We start from the raw sequence: 21,965 nt of genomic DNA, 5'->3' as shown, positions 1-21,965 counted from the left end.
GCGGGGCACGCGCAGGAGGGGCTGCAGCGAGGGCGGGAGCCCCTGCCCCCAGGCCTGCCCCCCCAGACCGCTCTGCTCAGCCCCCGGTCCAAAAGACGGGGCCCAGGCAGAGGTGGGGGAGCAGCCCGGCCAGGCCCTGGTCCTGCGGCTCGTGGGGGTGACTCAGCCCTGCTGGGCCGAGCCCCAGGCAACCCGCCGAGCCGGCCTGTTCCTGGGGCGTGAGTCAGCAACGGGCTGAGCCGCCGCCCTCCCCCCCCCCCCCTGCCTGGGCCTGCCGCTCCCCCCGCCAGAGCGCCCCCGCAGCCTGGGCCTGCTGCCCCCTCCGCCAGCAGAGCGCCCCCCCCCCACGGCCTGGGCTGCCGCTTCCCCTGGCCAGTAGAGCGCCCCGTCGGCCTGGGCCCCCCCCCCCCCCGGGGGGGGGGGGGGGGGGGAGCCCCCCCCCCCCCACCCCCCCCCCCCCCCGCCCCCCCCCCCCAGTCGCAGAGCGCCCCCCCCAGCCTGGCCTGCCGCTCCCCCCCCGGCCAGTAGAGCCCCCCCCCACAGCCTGGGCCTGGGCCTGCCCGCCCCCCCCGGCCAGTAGAGCGCCCCCCACAGCTGGGCCGCCGCTCCCCCCGGCCAGTAGAGCGCCCCTCCCCGCCAGCCGCCGCTCCCCCGGCCGGTAGAGCCCCCCGCCCCCCAGGCCTGGGCCTGCCCCTGCCCCCCTCCACCCGGCAGGCAGAGCCCCCCCAAGCCCGGGCCGGCTGCTCCCCCACCCGCTAGGCAGAGAGCCCCTCGCCCCCCCCCCCCCCCCCCCCCCTGCTGTGCGGGACAATGGGTTCATTGTCCAACAGCAGCTGGCGCGGGCGCCTCCCCGCCCCACTGAGCCGCTCCCCAGGCAGGGCCAAGCCGGGCCCCGGGGCGCCCGGCTCCCGCTCTGCCCATGCCCCTGAGTGCTGACCCAGCGCCCTGTGCCCCATGGCCCCCCAGCCCCATGGGCCCCCCATCTTCCAGGTCTGCCCCCAGTGCCGACGCGCGGCCGTGCCCCACAGGCCCAGGCAGAGTGGGGGCTGCGATGGGGGGAGGGAGCCCGACCCGGCTTGCTGATGGGAGGCTCGAGCGGACCTGCCCTCCTCCGGGAGCCTGGGCACTGCCCCCGCGCCCTCAGCACCTCTGCCCAGCGGTGAGGGGGTGCCAGCCTGGCCGTGGGAGAGCCCCCCTCCCCCTCCCCTCCCCCTCCCCCCTCCTGGGCCCCGGGGCCCCTTGGCGCGCCGGCCTGGGCACCGCCCTCAGCACCTCTGCCCAGCGGTGAGGGGGTGCCAGCCTGGCCGTGGGAGAGCCCCCTCCCCTTCCCCCTCCCCCTCCCCCTCCTGGGCCCCGGGGCCCTTGGCGCGCCGGCCTGGGCACCGCCCTCAGCACCTCTGCCCAGCGGTGAGGGGGTGCCAGCCTGGCTGTGGGAGAGCCCCAAGCCCCTCTCCCCCTCCCCGGGCCCCGGGGCCGAGTCGCGGCGGCCGCAGGAATCCTGGCTGCTCCGCCCGGCAGCTGCAGGGAATTTGGGGCTCGTGGCTGCCAGGCCGGCGCGGGGAGGGGGAGGCCCAGCCGAGGTGCATCCTGCCGGGCGGGCGCCGAGCTCCCGGCTGCTGGGAGCGGAGCCGCCTGAGCCATGGACTGGGAGGGGGCAGGTACCTCATGGAGGACCTGATCCAGCAGGGCCAAGGTAGGAGCCTGGGGCAAGGGGCCTGTGGGTCTCCCCCTGCCCCGGTCCCCTTGCCCTCCCCTGCCCCACCCGCACCCCACCCCACCGCCCTGCCCTCCCCTTTGCCCTCCCCCTACCCCGCCTGCCTGCCCTCCCCCTACCCCACCCCACCGGCCCTGCCCTCCCCTTTGCCCTCCCCCACCCCACCGCCCTGCCCTCTCCCAGCCCTGCCCTGGTCCCCCTTTGCCCTCCCCTGCCCCACCCCACCCCAACCCACCGCCCTGCCCTCCCCTTGCCCTCCCCCCACCCCACCGCCCTGCCCTCTCCCAGCCCTGCCCTGGTCCCCCTTTGCCCTCCCCTGCCCCACCCGCACCCCACCCCACCGCCCTGCCCTCCCCTTTGCCCTCCCCCCCACCCCACCGCCCTGCCCCCCCTTGCTCCTCCCCCGCCCCCTGCCTGCCCTCCCCCTACCCCACCCCACCGCCCTGCCCTCCCCTTTGCCCTCCCCCCACCCCACCGCCCTGCCCTCTCCCAGCCCTGCCCTGGTCCCCCTTTGCCCTCCCCCCACCCCACCCCACTGCCCTGCCCTGGTCTCCCTTTGCCCTCCCCTGCCCCACCCGCACCCCCACCCCACCCCCGCCCCGCCCTCCCCTTGCCCTCCCCCCACCCCACCGCCCTGCCCTCTCCCTGCCCTGCCCCGGTCCCCCTTTGCCCTCCCCCACCCCACCCCACTGCCCTGCCTGGTCTCCTCCTTTGCCCCCCTGCCCCCCTGCCTGCCCTGCCCTACCCGCCTGCCCCAGTCTCCCCCTGCCCCACCCCAGCAGCTGCCTCCTTTGCCAAGAGCTGGGGGCTGCTCGTGGCTGCGGGGGGGGGGGACTGGCACAGACAGTAGGGGAGCCAAAGGGGCCAAAGGGGCTGTGAATGGGGGGGCACAGACAGTAGGGGAGCCAAAGGGGCTGTGAATGGGGGGGCACAGACAGTAGGGGAGCCAAAGGGGCTGTGAATGGGGGGGTTGGCACAGACAGTAGGGGAGCCAAAGGGGCTGTGAATGGGGGGGGGCACAGACAGTAGGGGAGCCAAAGGGGCTGTGAATGGGGGGGCCTGGCACAGACAGTAGGGGAGCCAAAGGGGCTGTGAATGGGGGGGGGCACAGACAGTAGGGGAGCCAAAGGGGCTGTGAATGGGGGGGGGTTGGCACAGACAGTAGGGGAGCCAAAGGGGCTGTGAATGGGGGGGGGGCACAGACAGTAGGGGAGCCAAAGGGGCTGTGAATGGGGGGGGGGGCACAGACAGGGGAGCCAAAGGGGCTGTGAATGGGGGGGCACAGACAGTAGGGGAGCCAAAGGGGCTGTGAATGGGGGGGGGCACAGACAGTAGGGGAGCCAAAGGGGCTGTGAATGGGGGCGGCACAGACAGTAGGGGAGCCAAAGGGGCTGTGAATGGGGGGGGGGCACAGACAGTAGGGGAGCCAAAGGGGCTGTGAATGGGGGGGCCTGGCACAGACAGTAGGGGAGCCAAAGGGGCTGTGAATGGGGGGTTGGCACAGACAGTAGGGGAGCCAAAGGGGCTGTGAATGGGGGGGGGGCACAGACAGTAGGGGAGCCAAAGGGGCTGTGAATGGGGGGCCTGGCACAGACAGTAGGGGAGCCAAAGGGGCTGTGAATGGGGGGTTGGCACAGACAGTAGGGGAGCCAAAGGGGCTGTGAATGGGGGGCCTGGCACAGACAGTAGGGGAGCCAAAGGGGCTGTGAATGGGGGGTTGGCACAGACAGTAGGGGAGCCAAAGGGGCTGTGAATGGGGGGGCGGCACAGACAGTAGGGGAGCCAAAGGGGCTGTGAATGGGGGGTTGGCACAGACAGTAGGGGAGCCAAAGGGGCTGTGAATGGGGGGGGCGGCACAGACAGTAGGGGAGCCAAAGGGGCTGTGAATGGGGGTTGGCACAGACAGTAGGGGAGCCAAAGGGGCTGTGAATGGGGGGCACAGACAGTAGGGGAGCCAAAGGGGCTGTGAATGGGGGGGTTGGCACAGACAGTAGGGGAGCCAAAGGGGCTGTGAATGGGGGGGGGCACAGACAGTAGGGGAGCCAAAGGGGCTGTGAATGGGGGGGGCGGCACAGACAGTAGGGGAGCCAAAGGGGCTGTGAATGGGGGGGGGCACAGACAGTAGGGGAGCCAAAGGGGCTGTGAATGGGGGTTGGCACAGACAGTAGGGGAGCCAAAGGGGCTGTGAATGGGGGGGGGTTGGCACAGACAGTAGGGGAGCCAAAGGGGCTGTGAATGGGGGGGGGGCACAGACAGTAGGGGAGCCAAAGGGGCTGTGAATGGGGGCGGCACAGACAGTAGGGGAGCCAAAGGGGCTGTGAATGGGGGGGTTGGCACAGACAGTAGGGGAGCCAAAGGGGCTGTGAATGGGGGCGGCACAGACAGTAGGGGAGCCAAAGGGGCTGTGAATGGGGGGTTGGCACAGACAGTAGGGGAGCCAAAGGGGCTGTGAATGGGGGGGCACAGACAGTAGGGGAGCCAAAGGGGCTGTGAATGGGGGGGGGCACAGACAGTAGGGGAGCCAAAGGGGCTGTGAATGGGGGTTGGCACAGACAGTAGGGGAGCCAAAGGGGCTGTGAATGGGGGGGGGCACAGACAGTAGGGGAGCCAAAGGGGCTGTGAATGGGGGGGGTTGGCACAGACAGTAGGGGAGCCAAAGGGGCTGTGAATGGGGGGGGGGCACAGACAGTAGGGGAGCCAAAGGGGCTGTGAATGGGGGGGGCACAGACAGTAGGGGAGCCAAAGGGGCTGTGAATGGGGGGGGCACAGACAGTAGGGGAGCCAAAGGGGCTGTGAATGGGGGGGGCACAGACAGTAGGGGAGCCAAAGGGGCTGTGAATGGGGGGCGGCACAGACAGTAGGGGAGCCAAAGGGGCTGTGAATGGGGGGGGCGGCACAGACAGTAGGGGAGCCAAAGGGGCTGTGAATGGGGGGGGCACAGACAGTAGGGGAGCCAAAGGGGCTGTGAATGGGGGGGGCCTGGCACAGACAGTAGGGGAGCCAAAGGGGCTGTGAATGGGGGGCACAGACAGTAGGGGAAGCCAAAGGGGCTGTGAATGGGGGGGGCACAGACAGTAGGGGAGCCAAAGGGGCTGTGAATGGGGGGGGGCCTGGCACAGACAGTAGGGGGAGCCAAAGGGGCTGTGAATGGGGGGCACAGACAGTAGGGGAGCCAAAGGGGCTGTGAATGGGGGTTGGCACAGACAGTAGGGGAGCCAAAGGGGCTGTGAATGGGGGGGGGCGCACAGACAGTAGGGGAGCCAAAGGGCTGTGAATGGGGGGTTGGCACAGACAGTAGGGGAGCCAAAGGGGCTGTGAATGGGGGGGGGCACAGACAGTAGGGGAGCCAAAGGGGCTGTGAATGGGGCTGGCACAGACAGTAGGGGAGCCAAAGGGGCTGTGAATGGGGGGTTGGCACAGACAGTAGGGGAGCCAAAGGGGCTGTGAATGGGGGGTTGGCACAGACAGTAGGGGAGCCAAAGGGGCTGTGAATGGGGGGTTGGCACAGACAGTAGGGGAGCCAAAGGGGCTGTGAATGGGGTTGGCACAGACAGTAGGGGAGCCAAAGGGGCTGTGAATGGGGGGCACAGACAGTAGGGGAGCCAAAGGGGCTGTGAATGGGGGGGGCACAGACAGTAGGGGAGCCAAAGGGGCTGTGAATGGGGGGGGGGGGCACAGACAGTAGGGGAGCCAAAGGGGCTGTGAATGGGGGCTGGCACAGACAGTAGGGGAGCCAAAGGGGCTGTGAATGGGGGGCTGGGGGGGGCACAGACAGTAGGGGAGCCAAAGGGGCTGTGAATGGGGGGGCACAGACAGTAGGGGAGCCAAAGGGGCTGTGAATGGGGGGGGCACAGACAGTAGGGGAGCCAAAGGGGCTGTGAATGGGGGGGTTGGCACAGACAGTAGGGGAGCCAAAGGGGCTGTGAATGGGGGGGGGGGCTGGCACAGACAGTAGGGGAGCCAAAGGGGCTGTGAATGGGGGGCGGCACAGACAGTAGGGGAGCCAAAGGGGCTGTGAATGGGGGGGCACAGACAGTAGGGGAGCCAAAGGGGCTGTGAATACGTGGAATGGGGGGTACAGACAGTAGGGGAGCCAAAGGGGCTGTGAATGGGGGCACAGACAGTAGGGGAGCCAAAGGGGCTGTGAATGGGGGGGGGCACAGACAGGGGCAGTGTGTGAATGTGGGGGGGGGGGGCACAGACAGTAGTAGGGGAGCCAAAGGGGCTGTGAATGGGGGGGGGGGGGGGCACAGACAGTAGGGGAGCCAAAGGGGCTGTGAATGGGGGGGTTGGCACAGACAGTAGGGGAGCCAAAGGGGCTGTGAATGGGGCTGGCACAGAGCCCGGGCTGGGGGCGGGGCCCGTGCAGCTCAGCCCGGGCTGGGGGCGGGGGGGAGCCCAGCGGGGCTGTGGAATGCTGGGGGCGGGGGGCGGGACAGACAGTAGGGGAGCCAAAGGGGCTGTGAATGGGGGCGGCACAGACAGTAGGGGAGCCAAAGGGGCTGTGAATGGGGGGCGGCACAGACAGTAGGGGACGCTGTGCTCTAGCCGTGGCCCGGCCGTGGGGGACGCTGTGCTCTAGCCGTGGCCCGGCCGTGGGGGACGCTGTGCTCTAGCCGTGGCCCGGCCGTGGGGGACGCTGTGCTCTAGCCGTGGCCCGGCCGTGGGGGACGCTGTGCTCTAGCCGTGGCCCGGCCGTGGGGGACGCTGTGCTCTAGCCGTGGCCCGGCCGTGGGGGACGCTGTGCTCTAGCCGTGGCCCGGCCGTGGGGAACGCTGTGCTCTAGCCGTGGCCCGGCCGTGGGGGACGCTGTGCTCTAGCCGTGGCCCGGCCGTGGGGGACGCTGTGCTCTAGCCGTGGCCCGGCCGTGGGGGACGCTGTGCTCTAGCCGTGGCCCTGCAGCACGGAGCTGCACCCTGGGGCCGGGCCCCTCCTCCGGGGGCTGCGCTCATGTTCTAAGTCGGGAGCCATGACAGGTTGTGCTGGGCTATTTATAGCCCCCCCCTCCCCTCCCCTCCCCTCCCCTCCCCCTGGCACGGGGCTCGGGCGCCACTGCAGCCACCCCAGGCCCGGGCGCGGTGAAGCTGCGTCCCCATGAAGGTCGTGCCAGGTAGGGGCTCGGGGCCTTGCCCGGCCTGGGCCTGGGCCCCCCCAGTCTCTTGGGTTCTAAAAAGCCCCCGGCTGCTGCCTGCCATGAGTGGGGGGCACTGGGGGCAGGTTGGACCTGGGGGGCAGGGTGCCTGTCTGCCCCCGCACTGCCTGGGGGGGTCAGTGTAGCAGCCCCGGGGGGGGGGGGGCTGCGTCTGGGGAAGGCAAAGGCACCAGCCTCTGCAGCTGCTGTTCCCCGTAAAGGGGGAGACGGGCTGAGGAAGGGGGTCCATGTGTGGGGAGCAATGAGGGCAGTTGTGGGGAGGGGTCTGGGTCACGGGGAAGTGCCAGGCCGTGTGGGGGGAGGGGTCTGAGCTGCAGGGAAGTGCCAGGCTGAGGGGGATCTTAGATGTGGGGGGGCAGTGCTGGCCTGGGGGGATTCTGGCTGGGGGGGGCTGAGCCGGGGGAAGTGCTGGGGGGGGGGCTGAGCCGCGAGCAAGTGCCGGCCGGGGGGGGGGGGGAGGTCTGAGCTGCGGGCAAGTGCCGGCCGGGGGGGGGGGGAGGTCTGAGCTGCGGGCAAGTGCCGGCCGGGGGGGGGGGGGGTCTGAGCCGCGGACAAGTGCCGGCCGGGGGGGGGGGGAGGTCTGAGCTGCGGGCAAGTGCCGGCCGGAGGGGGGGGGTCTGAGCCGTGGACAAGTGCCGGCCGGGGGGGGGTTCCGGCGGGGGGGGGTCTGGGCCGCGGGCAAGTGCCGGCCGGGGGGGGTCCCGGCGGGGGGGGGTCTGAGCCGCGGACAAGTACCGGCCGGGGGGGGGGTCTGGGCCGCGGGCAAGCCGGCCGGGGGGGGGGGTTTCGGCGGGGGGGGGGGGTCTGGGCCGCGGGCAAGTGCCGGCCGGGGGGGGGTTTCGGCGGGGGGGGGGTCTGGGCCGCGGGCAAGTGCCGGCCGGGGGGGGGGGTTTCGGCGGGGGGGGGGGGGGTCTGGGCCGCGGGCAAGTGCCGGCCGGGGGGGGGGTTTCGGCGGGGGGGGGGGGTCTGGGCCGCGGGCAAGTGCCGGCCGGGGGGTTCCGGCGGGGGGGGGGTCTGGGCCGCGGGCAAGTGCCGGCCGGGGGGGGGTTCCGGCGGGGGGGGGGTCTGGGCCGCGGGCAAGTGCCGGCCGGGGGGGGTCCCGGCGGGGGGGGGTCTGAGCCGCGGACAAGTACCGGCCGGGGGGGGGGTCTGGGCCGCGGGCAAGTGCCGGCCGGGGGGGGGTTTCGGCGGGGGGGGGGGTCTGGGCCGCGGGCAAGTGCCGGCCGGGGGGGGGTTCCGGCGGGGGGGGGGTCTGGGCCGCGGGCAAGTGCCGGCCGGGGGGGGGTTCCGGCGGGGGGGGGGGTCTGGGCCGCGGGCAAGTGCCGGCCGGGGGGGTTCCGGCGGGGGGGGGGGTCTGAGCCTCGGGCAAGTGCCGGCCGGGGGGGTTCCGGCGGGGGGGGGGGTCTGAGCCTCGGGCAAGTGCCGGCCGGGGGGGTTCCGGCGGGGGGGGGTCTGGGCCGCGGGCAAGTGCCGGCCGGGGGGGGGTTCCGGCGGGGGGGGGGGTCTGGGCCGCGGGCAAGTGCCGGCCGGGGGGGGGTTCCGGCGGGGGGGGGGGTCTGAGCCGCGGGCAAGTGCCGGCCGGGGGGGGGTTCCGGCGGGGGGGGGGGGTCTGAGCCGCGGGCGCGCCGGCCGGGGGGGGGTTCCGGCGGGGGGGGGGGTCTGAGCCGCGGGCAAGTGCCGGCCGGGGGGGTTCCGGCGGGGGGGGGGTCTGGGCCGCGGGCAAGTGCCGGCCGGGCGGGGTTCCGGCGGGGGGGGGGGTCTGAGCCTCGGGCAAGTGCCGGCCGGGCGGGGGTTCCGGCGGGGGGGGGGGTCTGAGCCGCGGGCAAGTGCCGGCCGGGCGGGGGTTCCGGCGGGGGGGGGGTCTGAGCCGCGGGCAAGTGCCGGCCGGGCGGGGTTCCGGCGGGGGGGGGGGTCTGAGCCTCGGGCAAGTGCCGGCCGGGCCGGGCGGGGCGGGGCGAGCCGCAGTGCGGGGCGGGGCGGGCCGGCGCAGGGGCCGGGCAGGCTCCGCGGGCGCTGGGAGGGAGCCGGAGCCGGAGCCGGAGCCGGAGCCCCGCGGCTATGGACGCCCCCGCCGGCCCCTTCCCCTGGCTGGTGGCCGGGGCCCACGGGCTGGCGCTGCTGCTGGCCTGGTACCTGCGGCGCCGCCCCCCAGGTGAGAGCGGCCCCGGCCCCGCCCCCGCCCCCGCCCAACACCGGCACGTGTGCGCCGGCTTAACCCGTGCGCCGCCGGGAGCCGCTCTCCGGGGGGGGCCGCACGCCCGGGCTCTCGGGGGGGGGGGGGCGGAGCCGGGGCCGCTCTCCGGGGGGGGGCCGCACGCCCGGGCTCTCGGGGGGGGGGGGCGGAGCCGGGAGCCGCTCTCCGGGGGGGGCCGCACGCCCGGGCTCTCGGGGGGGGGGGGCGGAGCCGGGGGCCGCTCTCCGGGGGGGGCCGCACGCCCGGGCTCTCGGGGGGGGGGCGGAGCCGGGGGCCGCTCTCCGGGGGGGGCCGCACGCCCGGGCTCTCGGGGGGGGGGGGGGCGGAGCCGGGGGCCGCTCTCCGGGGGGGGCCGCACGCCCGGGCTCTCGGGGGGGGGGGGCGGAGCCGGGGGCCGCTCTCCGGGGGGGGGCCGCACGCCCGGGCTCTCGGGGGCGGAGCCGGGGGCCGCTCTCCGGGGGGGGCCGCACGCCCGGGCTCTCGGGGGGCGGAGCCGGGGGCCGCTCTCCGGGGGGGGCCGCACGCCCGGGCTCTCGGGGGGGGGCGGAGCCGGGGGGCCGCTCTCCGGGGGGGGGCCGCACGCCCGGGCTCTCGGGGGGAGGGCGGAGCCGGGGGGCCGCTCTCCGGGGGGGGGGGGCCGCACGCCCGTGCTCTGGGGGGAGGGCGGAGCCGGGAGCCGCTCTCCGGGGGGGGCCGCACGCTCGGGCTCTGGGGGGGGGGGGGCCGCACTGTCCCAGGTCTGCTCTGTCTCCTTGTCAAGTCACTGCCGCTGTGTGGCCTCAGTTTCCCCTGAGCAGCGAGGCTGCTGCCTTTGCCAGGTGCTGGGGGGGGGGGCTCTGCCCCAGGCTGTCCTGGGCTTGTTGGGCTTTGTGAGGGAAGGAGCCCAGGCCCTGGGGCTGAGGGGCAGGTTGCCAGCCAGCTCCCGGGGGCGGGGAGGGAGGCCGGCAGAGGGGCACTAAGGATGAGGGGGGTGCTAAGGCTTGTGGGGCGGGCTCTAGGTCCCACCCCACCTGGCAGGGTTGCTCCTAGGGGTGCAGTGTGCGGTGTCTGGGGCCAGCTGGGGATCAGGGCTCTGTCTCTCAGGCCACAGGATCAGCTGGGCCCTGGGGGCCCCCCCCTCCTCCTCCTCCTCCTCCTGAGGCCCTGATCCCCTGGGCCTCCCGCCAGTCAGGTCCTTCCCTGGCTGGGGGCAGCGCTGGGTGCCATGGGTGGAAGGGCGGCGCCGGGGGCATCGCTGGGGGCGCGGAGGGGGGGCGGCGCCGGGGGCATGGGGGGAGGGGCGGCACCGGGGGCATCGCGGGGGGCGGCACCGGGGGCATCGCGGGGGCGGCGCCGGGGACATCGCCGGGGGCGCGGGGGGGCGGGGGCATTGCTGGGGGCACGGGGGGGACGCGGGGGGGGCGGCGCTGGGGGCGTGGGGGGGCGCGGGGGAGGGGCGGCGGTCTGACCGCGCCGGAGCGGTTGCGTGCCAGGCTGCTGGAGGTGCTCACAGGCGGCTGCGTGTGTCTGGCTGCAGCCTGCTCTGGCGGGTTCTATTTATATGAAGCTGATGCTGGTTCTTGGAACAGCCGCCCCGCTATTGTCTCCTTCGCCTGCGGCCCCGGCACCGCCCTGCCAGGCCCTGGCTCTCTGGGGCTGCCCCTGGCACCTGCTCTCCCTCCCCTGGGCCCGGCGTGTGCTGGACGCCCTGCACCAGCCTCTGGGTGGTGTGGGGCGGGCGCGTGCCCATGGCTGGCCCTTGCTGCACCCTGGGGGGCCCTGGAGGACGCTGCTAGATGCGGGGGGGGGGGGCGGTTCGTGGCTCCCCGCTTCCCTTTCTTGCAGCTGAGCCCTTGTGCACCTGGGGTGGCTCTGTCAGCCGTGCCCTTGGCCAGGCCCACCCCACTGCCTGGCAGTGCGCCCCCCGCTGGCAGCCTGTGCTCCTGCCGGTGGTGCACATCAGCACAGAACTCAGTGCGCACGGAAACATTTATTCTGCACATGAGGGGTGGGGCGCTGTTCCCATCCGCTTCTCTCTGGACGGGGCTGGCCCTGGCCCTGGCCCTGGCCCTGGCCCTGGCCCTGGCCCTGGCCCTGGCCCTGGCCCTGGGCCCGGTGGGATGGGCGCAGCCCTGGGCTGGAACCAGAGCCCCTGGACCTCGTAACCAGTAAGGGAACCAGCTGTTGTGCCCCCCCCCTCGTGTTTCCAGGGTGTTGGCTGTGGTTTCCGTGGAATCTGTGCAGGCTGTTCCGGGACGTTACGCCGGCCTAGGTTGCCATGGCAGCAGCAGCTCGGGGCGCTGGCTGGGGATGGGAGTGGCCAGGGGGATTGGCAGAGGCGAGGCGGTGGCGGCGCTGGCCGGGGATGGGGGTGGCCAGGGGAATTGGCAGGCGGGAGGCGGCAGCGGCGCTGGTCGGGGATGGGGGTGGCCGGGGGGATTGGCAGGGGGAGGCGGCGGCGGCGCTGGCCGGGGGGATTGGCGGGCGGAGGGGGTGGCCGGGCGATGGGGGGATTGGCAGGGGTGGGGGCGGCGCTGGCCGGGAATGGGGGTGGCCGGGGGGGATTGGCAGGGGGAGGCGGCGGCGGCGCTGGCCGGGGATGGGGGTGGCCGGGGGGATTGGCAGGGGGGAGGCGGCGGCGGCGCTGGCCGGGGGGATTGGCGGGCGGAGGGGGTGGCCGGGCGATGGGGGGATTGGCAGGGGGAGGCGGCGGCGGCGCTGGCCGGGGATGGGGGTGGCCGGGGGGATTGGCAGGGGGGAGGCGGCGGCGGTGCTGGCCGGGGGGATCGGCGGGCGGAGGGGGTGGCCGGGCGATGGGGGGGATTGGCAGGGGGAGGCGGCGGCGGCGCTGGCCGGGGGATTGGCGGGCGGAGGGGGTGGCCGGGCGATGGGGGGATTGGCAGGGGGAGGCGGCGGCGGCGCTGGCCGGGGATTGGCGGGCGGAGGGGGTGGCCGGGCGATGGGGGGATTGGCAGGGGGAGGCGGCGGCGGCGCTGGCCGGGGGGATTGGCGGGCGGAGGGGGTGGCCGGGCGATGGGGGGATTGGCGGGGGAGGCGGCGGCGGCGCTGACCGGGGGATTGGCGGGCGGAGGGGGTGGCTGGGCGATGGGGGGATTGGCGGGGAGGCGGCGGCGGCGCTGGCCGGGGGATTGGCGGGCGGAGGGGGTGGCCGGGCGATGGGGGGATTGACGGGGAGGCGGCGGCGGCGCTGGCCGGGGCAGAGGGGGCGATGACGGGGCCGGTGTCCCAGGCCCGCCCAGAGGGCATTGTGCTCTGCCCTCCACGCCAAGGTCGCAGCTGCCCGGGCCTGTCATCTGGCAGAGTCCTGGCGCAGGACGGGGCTGGCGGCGCCCCCCCACCCCTGCGGGCTGCCCGGGGTGGAGCGCACGGGGGGGGCCAGGCGTCTCTGGCCAGCGCAGTTGTGGTAACCCCCAGAGCGCAGGTTCGAGCCGCGCCCCTGGAGCAGTGGGGAGCTGCCCCACCTGGGGGTCTTGGTGCAGGCTGGCCCCCCCTGATCCGGCACCTTCAGCAAGTCCCCTGCCCCCTGCCCACCCCAGCCGGACCCCCTCCCCCGCTATCAGTGCCTGGCCCCCTCGCACTGGGCCTGCGGTCCCTGGATGGTGCATGTCTGCCTGAGCCCCCCCGGGAGGGTGTTTTCCTCAGTGCCAGCCCTGGCTCTGCTGGCTGGAGCATGGGGCACCGGGCGGGCTGCTGTGCCCACCCCTCGGATCTGAGCTGCTCCTGGCGCCGTTGGAGTCCCCTGGCCGCCCCGGCCTGAGCAGCGTGTCCAGCGGGGCAGCTCCCTTGCCGGCTGGGCTTGGGGTGCAGGGCTGCGCCAGGGGAGCTGAGCTGCTGGGCTGGGTCCGGCCGGGCCTGGGGCAGGGGGTCTGTCGGAGACTGCCTGTGCCCTCACTCCTGACCCGGCCGGGATGCAGTGCCCCGGAGGTCCCTCCAAGAGCATCCGAGCGCCAGGCGGGCTCAGACCAAAGGCCTGTCCAGCCCAGGGTCCTGCCTGCCCACCGCGGCGCCCCAGAGGCAGGGAACGGACCAGGGATCCAGTGATCCCGCCCCATCCTCCATTCCCAGCCCCCTCCTCACCCAGCCTGGCTAACAGCCATTGCTGGACTCAGTCTCCATATCTACCTAGCTCTTTTCTGAACCCTGTTCAAGTCCTGGTCTTTGCAACATCCTCTGGCGAGGAGTTCCACAGGTTAACTGTGCGCCGCATGAAGAAAAACTTCCCTGCGTTTGTTTAAAACCTGCTGCCTGTTAATGACTTTGGGTGACGCCTGGTTCTTATATTGTGGGAATAAGTCAATAACTTTTCCTTACTCACATTTTCCTCACCACTCGTGACTCTATAGACCTACCCTATCCCCCCTCAGTCTCCTCTGTTCTAAGCTGAAAAGTCCCAGTCGCTTTAACCTCTCCCCAGATGGGACCCGTTCTGAGCCTTTTCCAAGGCCCAAAGATCTTTTGTGGGATGAGGCGAGCACACGTGTCCACGTGGGCGTCCTGTGGTTGTACACAGAGGCCATCAGAGATTCTCCGTCTCGTTCTCTAGCCTTTTAACGACTCCAAGGTCTCTCTCCAGTGGCCGTAGCTGGATTACTGCCCATCAGCTGGGGTGCGTGGGGGGGGGAGGGTGGCACTGGCTGCTTCAGGGGAGGATGCTGGGGCCCCTTAGTGGGCAGTGCTGGGACACCAGGGCCTTGGGTGTGGGGGTCTCTGCTCCTTCCTTGACTCAGTTGCCACGGAGGCGTCTGGTTCTTTGCTGAGCTCTGGGCAGGGAGTTCCAGAGATGGGCGGGGGATGGGCAGGGGGTTGGTGAGTGGGGGGTAGGGCAGGGCGTAGTGCTGGGTGCCCGTGGGGGGCAGGGCAGGACGTGGTGCTGGGTGCCCGTGGGGGGGCAGGGCGTGGTGCTGGGTGCCCGTGGGGGGGCAGGGCAGGGCGTGGTGCTGGGTGCCCGTGGGGGGGCAGGGCGTGGTGCTGTGTGCCCGTGGGGGGCAGGGCGTGGTGCTGGGTGCCCGTGGGGGGGAGCAGGGCAGGGCGTGGTGCTGGGTGCCAGTGGGGGGGACAGGGCAGGGCGTGGTGCTGGGTGCCCGTGGGGGGGCAGGGCAGGGCGTGGTGCTGGGTGCCCGTGGGGGGGCAGGGCAGGGCGTGGTGCTGGGTGCCCGTGGGGGGGCAGGGCAGGGCGTGGTGCTGGGTGCCCGTGGGGGGGACAGGACAGGGCGTGGTGCTGGGCGCCTGTGGGGGGGGCAGGGCAGGGCGTGGTGCTGGGTGCCCGTGGGGGGGCAGGGCGTGGTGCTGGGCGCCCGTGGGGGGCAGGGCCCGTGGGGGGGCAGGGCGTGGTGCTGGGTGCCCGTGGGGGGCAGGGAGTGGTGCTGGGCGCCCGTGGGGGGCAGGGCGTGGTGCTGGGCGCCCGTGGGGGGACCCTGGGGGCAGGCAGGGTGCTGGGGGCGCGGGGTGGCAGAGGCTGTGGCTGGTGGTGACGTGGCCGGGGACGCCGTGGCGGACGGAGCGTGGCAGCTGCTGGGTTGGGCTCCGGGCCTGTCTCCAAGGCTGCCGGGCGCGAGCGACGTTGTGGGCGGGGCAGGTCCCATGCTGCTCCTGGGAACCCCCCCCCCTCAGGTTTTCCACTCCCCCCGCTGGGCCTGGGCCGGCTGCGGCTGGGAAGCGGCTGGCAGCTGCTGGTGCCGAGTGACTCACCGGCTGCGCGGGCGGGACAGGAAGTGGCTCCGGGCTGGCAGCTCCCGCCGAGGGCTCCGCCTGCTCCCCGGGGGCTCCCCAGCGCCCCGCTGCTCAGGCCTGCGCCAGCCAAGGGGCCAGCCTGGCTGGGAAGCATGAAGGGAGGATGCTGCAGCCTGTAGGGCCCAGCCCCGCCTCCTGCCCCCCAGCCCGTGGGGCTCAGTGTCCTGCCCCCCAGCCCGTAGGGCCCAGCCCCGCCTCTGGCCCCCCAGCCCGTGGGGCTCAGTGTCCTGCCCCCCAGCCCGTAGGGCCCAGCCCCGCCTCTGGCCCCCCAGCCCGTGGGGCTCAGTGTCCTGCCCCCCAGCCCGTAGGGCCCAGCCCCGCCTCCTAGCCCAGTAATAACCGCAGCCTGGCCCACCCTGAGCTCCGCGCCTTATCTCTGCTCCGCAGCTGGCCGGGCCTTGGCCCACTTGCCCACTTGCCCAGCCCTGCGAATGGGAATCCGGCGCCTCGCTCCGGCAGCCTCCTGCGCCTGTGGGGAGGGGGGCGCGGGCCCACCCCCCAGCATGGCCCTGCCCAGGCTGCCTGCGCTGGGGGAGGGGCTAGCTTGGCTCAGCTGGTCTCTAGCTGCGCCCTGGAGGCTGCCAGGCCCTGCTGCCAGCCAAGGTGCACTGCTGCGTGGTGCCTGCCTGGGGGGCAGCAGGCCAGGCTGGCTGGCTCCAGGCAGCGCCATGGGGCCAGTGGGCGGGCACCGGGCAGTGCTGTGGGGCTGGCTGGCTCTGGGCAGTGGATGGCCTGACTCCAGGCAGCACCATGGGGCGGGCACCAAGCAGTGCCCTCAGGTGGGCGGGCTGGGTCTGGCTCCGGGCAGCACCATGGGGCGGGCGGGTTGGCTCGGGGCAGGGCCATGGGGCAGGCGGGCTGGCTCCGATCAGCGCCGTGGGGCGGGCGGGCTGGCTCCGATCAGCGCCGTGGGGCGGGCGGGTTGGCTCGGGGCAGCGCCGTGGGGCGGGCGGGCTGGCTCGGGGCAGCGCCGTGGGGCGGGCGGGCTGGCTCCGAGCAGTGCCCTCGGGCGGGCGGGCAGGCGGGCTGGCTCGGGGCAGCGCCGTGGGGTGGGCGGGCTGGGTCTGGGCCTGGGCAGCGCCGTGGGGCGGGGTCTGGGCAGCACCATGGGGCGGGCGGGCTGGGTCTGGGCCTGGGCCTGGGCAGCGCCGTGGGGCGGGCGGGCTGTCTCCGGGCAGCACCATGGGGCGGGCGGGCTGGGTCTGGGCCTGGGCAGCACCATGGGGCGGGCGGGCTGGCTCGGGGCAGCGCCGTGGGGCGGGCGGGCGGGCTGGGTCTGGGCCTGGGCAGCGCTGTGGGGCGGGCGGGCTGGGTCTGGGCCTGGGCAGCGCCGTGGGGCGGGCGGGCTGGCTCCGAGCAGCGCCACGGGGCGGGCACCGAGCAGTGCCCTCAGGCAGGCGGGCGGGCTGGGTCCGGGCAGCGCCGTGGGGCGGGCGGGCTGGGTCTGGGCAGCACCATGGGGCGGGCGGGCTGGGTCTGGGCCTGGGCAGCGCTGTGGGGCGGGCGGGCTGGGTCGGGGCCTGGGCAGCGCCGTGGGGCGGGCGGGCTGGGTTGGGGCAGGGCCATGGGGCGGACTGGGTCTGGGCCTGGGCAGTGCCATGGGGCGGGTGGGCTGGCTCGGGGCAGCGCCGTGGGGCGGGCGGGAGCAAACCCTGCCAGTGTTTGGGGGTCAGCCAGGGTGCCAGTGGTTGGCGCTGCCCCTCGGCTCAGCCCTGGGGGGCAGGCCTGCCGGGGTGCCAGTGGGGGGGGCGGGGGGCTGCCGGGGGGGCGCTGTCCCAGCGGGAGACGCGCAGACTCAGCATCTCCCCCCCCCCCAGCCGTGGCCGCGGGGTTCAGCTAGGAAATGGGGGGCCGGAGCGCTCCTCCCGGGGCGGGTTGGGGGGCTCGGGCGGGGGGGCGGGGCCGGGGAGGGGCCGGGCGGGCGCGGCGGCGGCGCAGGGACAGCGGAGCGGCATGGCCGGCGGCCCGCACCCCGCGCTCTCCGGGGCCGCCTGCTTCGCCCAGCGGCGGCCGGGGCCGGGCGGCTCCTCCGAGCCCGGGCGCCGGAGCGACCTGAGCCGGCGGCTCTGCTGCCTCGGTGCGTGCGCGGCGGGGCAGTCAGAGGGGGGCCGTGGGGGGGGGCAGCGAGGGAGGGAGCCGTGGGGGGCTGTCGGGGGCAGCGAGGGAGGGAGCCGTGGGGGCTGTCGGGGGGGCAGCGAGGGAGGGAGCCGTGGGGGGCTGTCGGGGCAGCGAGGGAGGGAGCCGTGGGGGGCTGTCGGGAGGGCAGTGAGGGAGGGAGCCTTGGGGGAGCTGTCGGGGGGGCAGTGTGGGGGGCAGTGAGTGAGGGAGCCGTGGGGGGCTGTCGGGGGGGCAGTGAGTGAGGGAGCCGTGGGGGGGACTGTCGGGGGGGCAGTGTGGGGGGCAGTGAGGGAGGGAGCCTTGGGGGGGACTGTCGGGGGGGCAGTGTGGGGGGCAGTGAGGGAGGGAGCCGTGGGGGGGGCTGTCGGGGGGACAGCGAGGGAGGGAGCCGTGGGGGGGGCTGTCGGGAGGGCAGTGAGGGAGGGAGCCTTGGGGGGGGACTGTCGGGGGGGGCAGTGGGGGGGGCAGTGAGGGAGGGAGCCGTGGGGGGGGGCTGTCGGGGGGACAGCGAGGGAGGGAGCCGTGGGGGGGGCTGTCGGGAGGGCAGTGAGGGAGGGAGCCTTGGGGGGGGACTGTCGGGGGGGGCAGTGTGGGGGGCAGTGAGGGAGGGAGCCGTGGGGGGGCTGTTGGGGGGGCAGCGAGGGAGGGAGCCGTGGGGGGGGCTGTCGGGGGGGGCAGTGAGGGAGGGAGCCGTGGGGGGGGCAGTGAGGGAGGGGGCTCCTCCTACATGGCTCAGGTGCCCCAGGTCACAGGTGTGTTGGTTTCTGTGTGAGCTCAGCCCAGGGCAGCGAAGGGTTAATGGGTTTGGGGCGGGGCTTCTCTTGGCCCCGCCTCCCTCTGTCTGAGCTGTGTGAAGGGCCTGCCCAGAACATTGACCTTTGAGCCGAGCGGTTGTGCTGCTCCCCGAGCTAGACCCCCCCCTTGGGCTGCGGGGCCGGGTGCACTAGTGATATCCCCCCCCCTTGGGCTGCGGGGCCGGGTGCACTAGTGACCCCCCCCCCTTGGGCTGCGGGGCCGGGTGCACTAGTGACCCCCCCCTTGGGCTGCGGGGCCGGGTGCACTAGTGACCCCCCCGTTGGGCTGCGGGGCCGGGTGCACTAGTGAACCCCCCCTTGGGCTGCGGGGCCGGGTGCACTAGTGACCCCCCCCCTTGGGCTGCGGGGCCGGGTGCACTAGTGACCCCCCCTTGGGCTGCGGGGCCGGGTGCACTAGTGACCCCCCCCCTTGGGCAGCGGGGCCGGGTGCACTAGTGACCCCCCCCCTTGGGCTGCAGGGCCGGGTGCACTAGTGACCCCCCCCCTTTGGGCTGCAGGGCCGGGTGCACTAGTGACCCCCCCCCCCTGGGCTGCAGGGCCGGGTGCACTAGTGACATCCCCCCCCTTGGGCTGCGGGGCCGGGTGCACTAGTGACATCCCCCCCCTTGGGCTGCGGGGCCGGGTGCACTAGTGACCCCCCCCTTGGGCTGCAGGGCTGGGTGCACTAGTGACCCCCCCTTGGGCTGCGGGGCCGGGTGCACTAGTGATATCCCCCCCCTTGGGCTGCGGGGCCGGGTGCACTAGTGATATCCCCCCCTTGGGCTGCGGGGCCGGGTGCACTAGTGATATCCCCCCCCTTGGGCTGCGGGGCCGGGTGCACTAGTGATATCCCCCCCCTTGGGCTGCGGGGCCGGGTGCACTAGTGATATCCCCCCCCTTGGGCTGCGGGGCCGGGTGCACTAGTGATATCCCCCCCCTTGGGCTGCGGGGCCGGGTGCACTAGTGACCCCCCCCCTTGGGCTGCGGGGCCGGGTGCACTAGTGATATCCCCCCCCTTGGGCTGCAGGGCCGGGTGCACTAGTGATATCCCCCCCCTTGGGCTGCGGGGCCGGGTGCACTAGTGACCCCCCCCTTGGGCTGCGGGGCCGGGTGCACTAGTGACCCCCCCCCCTTTTGGGCTGCAGGGCCGGGTGCACTAGTGACCCCCCCTTGGGCTGCGGGGCCGGGTGCACTAGTGATATCCCCCCCCTTGGGCTGTGGGGCCGGGTGCACTAGTGACCCCCCCCTTGGGCTGCAGGGCTGGGTGCACTAGTGACCCCCCCCCCTTTTGGGCTGCAGGGCCGGGTGCACTAGTGATATCCCCCCCCCTTGGGCTGCGGGGCCGGGTGCACTAGTGACCCCCCCCCTTGGGCTGCGGGGCCGGGTGCACTAGTGATATCCCCCCCCTTGGGCTGCGGGGCCGGGTGCACTAGTGATATCCCCCCCCTTGGGCTGCGGGGCCGGGTGCACTAGTGATATCCCCCCCCTTGGGCTGCGGGGCCGGGTGCACTAGTGACCCCCCCCTTGGGCTGCGGGGCCGGGTGCACTAGTGATATCCCCCCCCTTGGGCTGCGGGGCCGGGTGCACTAGTGATATCCCCCCCCTTGGGCTGCAGGGCCGGGTGCACTAGTGATATCCCCCCCCTTGGGCTGCGGGGCCGGGTGCACTAGTGATATCCCCCCCCTTGGGCTGCGGGGCCGGGTGCACTAGTGATATCCCCCCCCTTGGGCTGCGGGGCCGGGTGCACTAGTGATATCCCCCCCCTTGGGCTGCAGGGCCGGGTGCACTAGTGACCCCCCCCTTGGGCTGCGGGGCCGGGTGCACTAGTGACCCCCCCTTGGGCTGCGGGGCCGGGTGCACTAGTGATATCCCCCCCCTTGGGCTGCGGGGCCGGGTGCACTAGTGACCCCCCCCCCCTTGGGCTGCAGGGCTGGGTGCACTAGTGACCCCCCCCTTTTGGGCTGCAGGGCCGGGTGCACTAGTGACCCCCCCCTTGGGCTGCAGGGCTGGGTGCACTAGTGACCCCCCCCCCTTTTGGGCTGCAGGGCCGGGTGCACTAGCGATATCCCCCTGTGACCCTGCCCGGGGCAGGCACGGTGCCCCAGGGCGGGCGGCACAGGCGGAGGAGGGGATCGGGGCGGGCGGCCCAGGCGGGGGAGGGGATCGGGGCGGGCGGCCCAGGCGGAGGAGGGGGAGGGGGCGGGGGCAGCTGTGTCCTGCTAGGGGTTGCTGCCCCACATGGCCGTGACGCTCGGGGCCGGCGTGAGCAGAGGCTGCCCTCTCCGGCGTAAGGGCAGCTCTTCCCTGGCGGGGGGGTCGTGGGCTGGTGCCCCCGGCAGGGTCCAGGGCTGAGTCTGGGGCTGGCCTGGCGCTTGCTGCTGTCTGGTGAGACTTGTGGGGGGAGCCCCAGCCGGGGGAGCTGCAGGCAGTGCCAGTGCCCCCGGGCCCCCAGCCACTGCCTATGTGCCTGGCCGGCCCCATCCCCGTGTGGCAGATCCCGAGTGCACCGCGCCTGCTGGCCTTGGAGCTCCGCCCCCACCAGCCATGGCCCCGCCTACCTTGCGTGGCCTTGGAGCCCCACCCCCTGGTGGCTGTGGCCCCGTGGCCCCGTGGGACAATTCCATTGCAGTAACTTTTATGGGTTAAACAAATGGGGACAGACGTTGCATCATTTCTGAGTGTCTCTGAACGCCGCTGTCGTGGGGCCACGCCCGTGTCCGGCCCGCCCAGCCGGAGCGTGGGGACGGTGGTGTCGCTACTCAGCGCTGCGCACGCTGCTCCGTGCGAGACTGCTCTTGGGGGTTGAAAAGGGTCCGTGGCCAGATCCAGTTGGGAAACACGGGCCCTAGGCTGTAGCGAGAGATGTGTACCGCTGCGGCGGAGGGAACAAGTCTGCAGGGCCGTGTGGCTGTAGCAAGGGGTGTTCAGGTGTAGTGCACGTGAGCAGTTGGCAGGTCTCTCTGGCTGTAGCAGGGCCGTGTGGCTGTAGCAAGGGGTGTTCAGGTGTAGTGCACGTGAGCAGTTGGCAGGTCTCTCTGGCTGTAGCAGGGCCGTGTGGCTGTAGCAAGGGGTGTTCAGGTGTAGTGCACGTGAGCAGTTGGCAGGTCTCTCTGGCTGTAGCAGGGCCGTGTGGCTGTAGCAAGGGGTGTTCAGGTGTAGTGCACGTGAGCAGTTGGCAGGTCTCTCTGGCTGTAGCAGGGCCGTGTGGCTGTAGCAAGGGGTGTTCAGGTGTAGTGCACGTGAGCAGTTGGCAGGTCTCTCTGGCTGTAGCAGGGCCGTGTGGCTGTAGCAAGGGGTGTTCAGGTGTAGTGCACGTGAGCAGTTGGCAGGTCTCTCTGGCTGTAGCAGGGCCGTGTGGCTATAGCAAGGGGTGTTCAGGTGTAGTGCACGTGAGCAATTGGCAGGTCTCTCTGGCTGTAGCAGGGCTGTAGTGGGGGTTGTCTGGCTGTTGTGGGGATGATCCAGGAGAGGTTTGGCTGCAGCAGGGTGTCGCAGCAGCCGTGGTCTATGGGGAGTGTTAGCTCTGACTTTTTCCATTCATGTGCAGAATAACTTATGTGCACTGAGACGTGCGGGTGTGCACTACCAGCAGAACTGGAAAACCTAGCCATGCACGCTGTGCTAATGAGCTGCATGGCATTTGACTCCTGAGTGGCTACAAGTGCACAGCTTACAGAAGCACAGTTGCGGGGTGCTCCGACAGTAGTGGGGGTGGCTGGCAATAATGGGGGTGACTGCCTGTAGCTGGGGGTGACTGGTCTGTGGGGTGACTGGTTTGCAGCATGACTGGCTGTAGTAGGGGGTGACTGGCTGTAGCAAGGGGTGACTGGTTCCTGTGTAACTGGCTGTAGCGGGATGTGACTGGCCTGCGGGGTGACTGTCTATAGCCAGGGGGTGACTGGCTGAAGCGGGGGATGACTGGTCTGCAGGGTGACTGGCTGTAGCGGGGGATGACTTGTTGTAGTGGGGGGTCACTGGCTGTAGTGGAGGGTGACCAGTGTGCGAGGTGACTGGCTCTAGCGGGGGGTGACCGGTCTGTGGGGTGACGGGCTGTAGCGGGGGGGTGACCGGGCTGTAGCGGGGGGGTGACCGGGCTGTAGCGGGGGGGTGACCGGGCTCTAGCGGGGGGTGACGGGCTGTAGCGGGGGGGTGACCGGGCTGTAGCGGGGGGGTGACCGGGCTCTAGCGGGGGGTGACGGGCTGTAGCGGGGGGCTGTGAATAGACCGCGGGAATGGCCGGTGCTGCTGGGGCAGGAACCAGGG

General features: G+C 73.2%; 1 protein-coding gene across 18 annotated transcripts in view; it reads left to right on the top strand.

Annotated features, from left to right (window-relative positions):
* PLEC (plectin) overlaps window positions 1-21,965 on the top strand; it is a 198,268-nt gene that overhangs the window by 84,651 nt on the left and 91,652 nt on the right. For 2 of the 18 annotated variants that reach the window (XM_089775893.1, XM_089775892.1), the window contains exon 1: window positions 6,722-6,824. The exons of 12 other annotated variants lie outside the window; for them this stretch is intronic. In XM_089775893.1, coding sequence (XP_089632019.1) covers window positions 6,809-6,824 — 16 coding nt within the window. In that variant the 5' untranslated portion in view covers window positions 6,722-6,808. Of the gene's footprint in view, window positions 1-6,721; window positions 6,825-8,875; window positions 9,019-16,732; window positions 16,868-21,965 lie in introns of those variants that run through there. 4 more of the 18 variants (XM_089775889.1, XM_089775887.1, XM_089775879.1 and 1 more) reach the window with 2 other exon arrangements.

This window comes from Pelodiscus sinensis, chromosome 2 (assembly GCF_052426305.1).
Source record: "Pelodiscus sinensis isolate ZL-2025 chromosome 2, ASM5242630v1, whole genome shotgun sequence".
In the NCBI taxonomy this organism is placed as follows: Eukaryota; Metazoa; Chordata; order Testudines; family Trionychidae; genus Pelodiscus; species Pelodiscus sinensis.
This window is presented reverse-complemented; position numbering and strand designations above follow the sequence as displayed.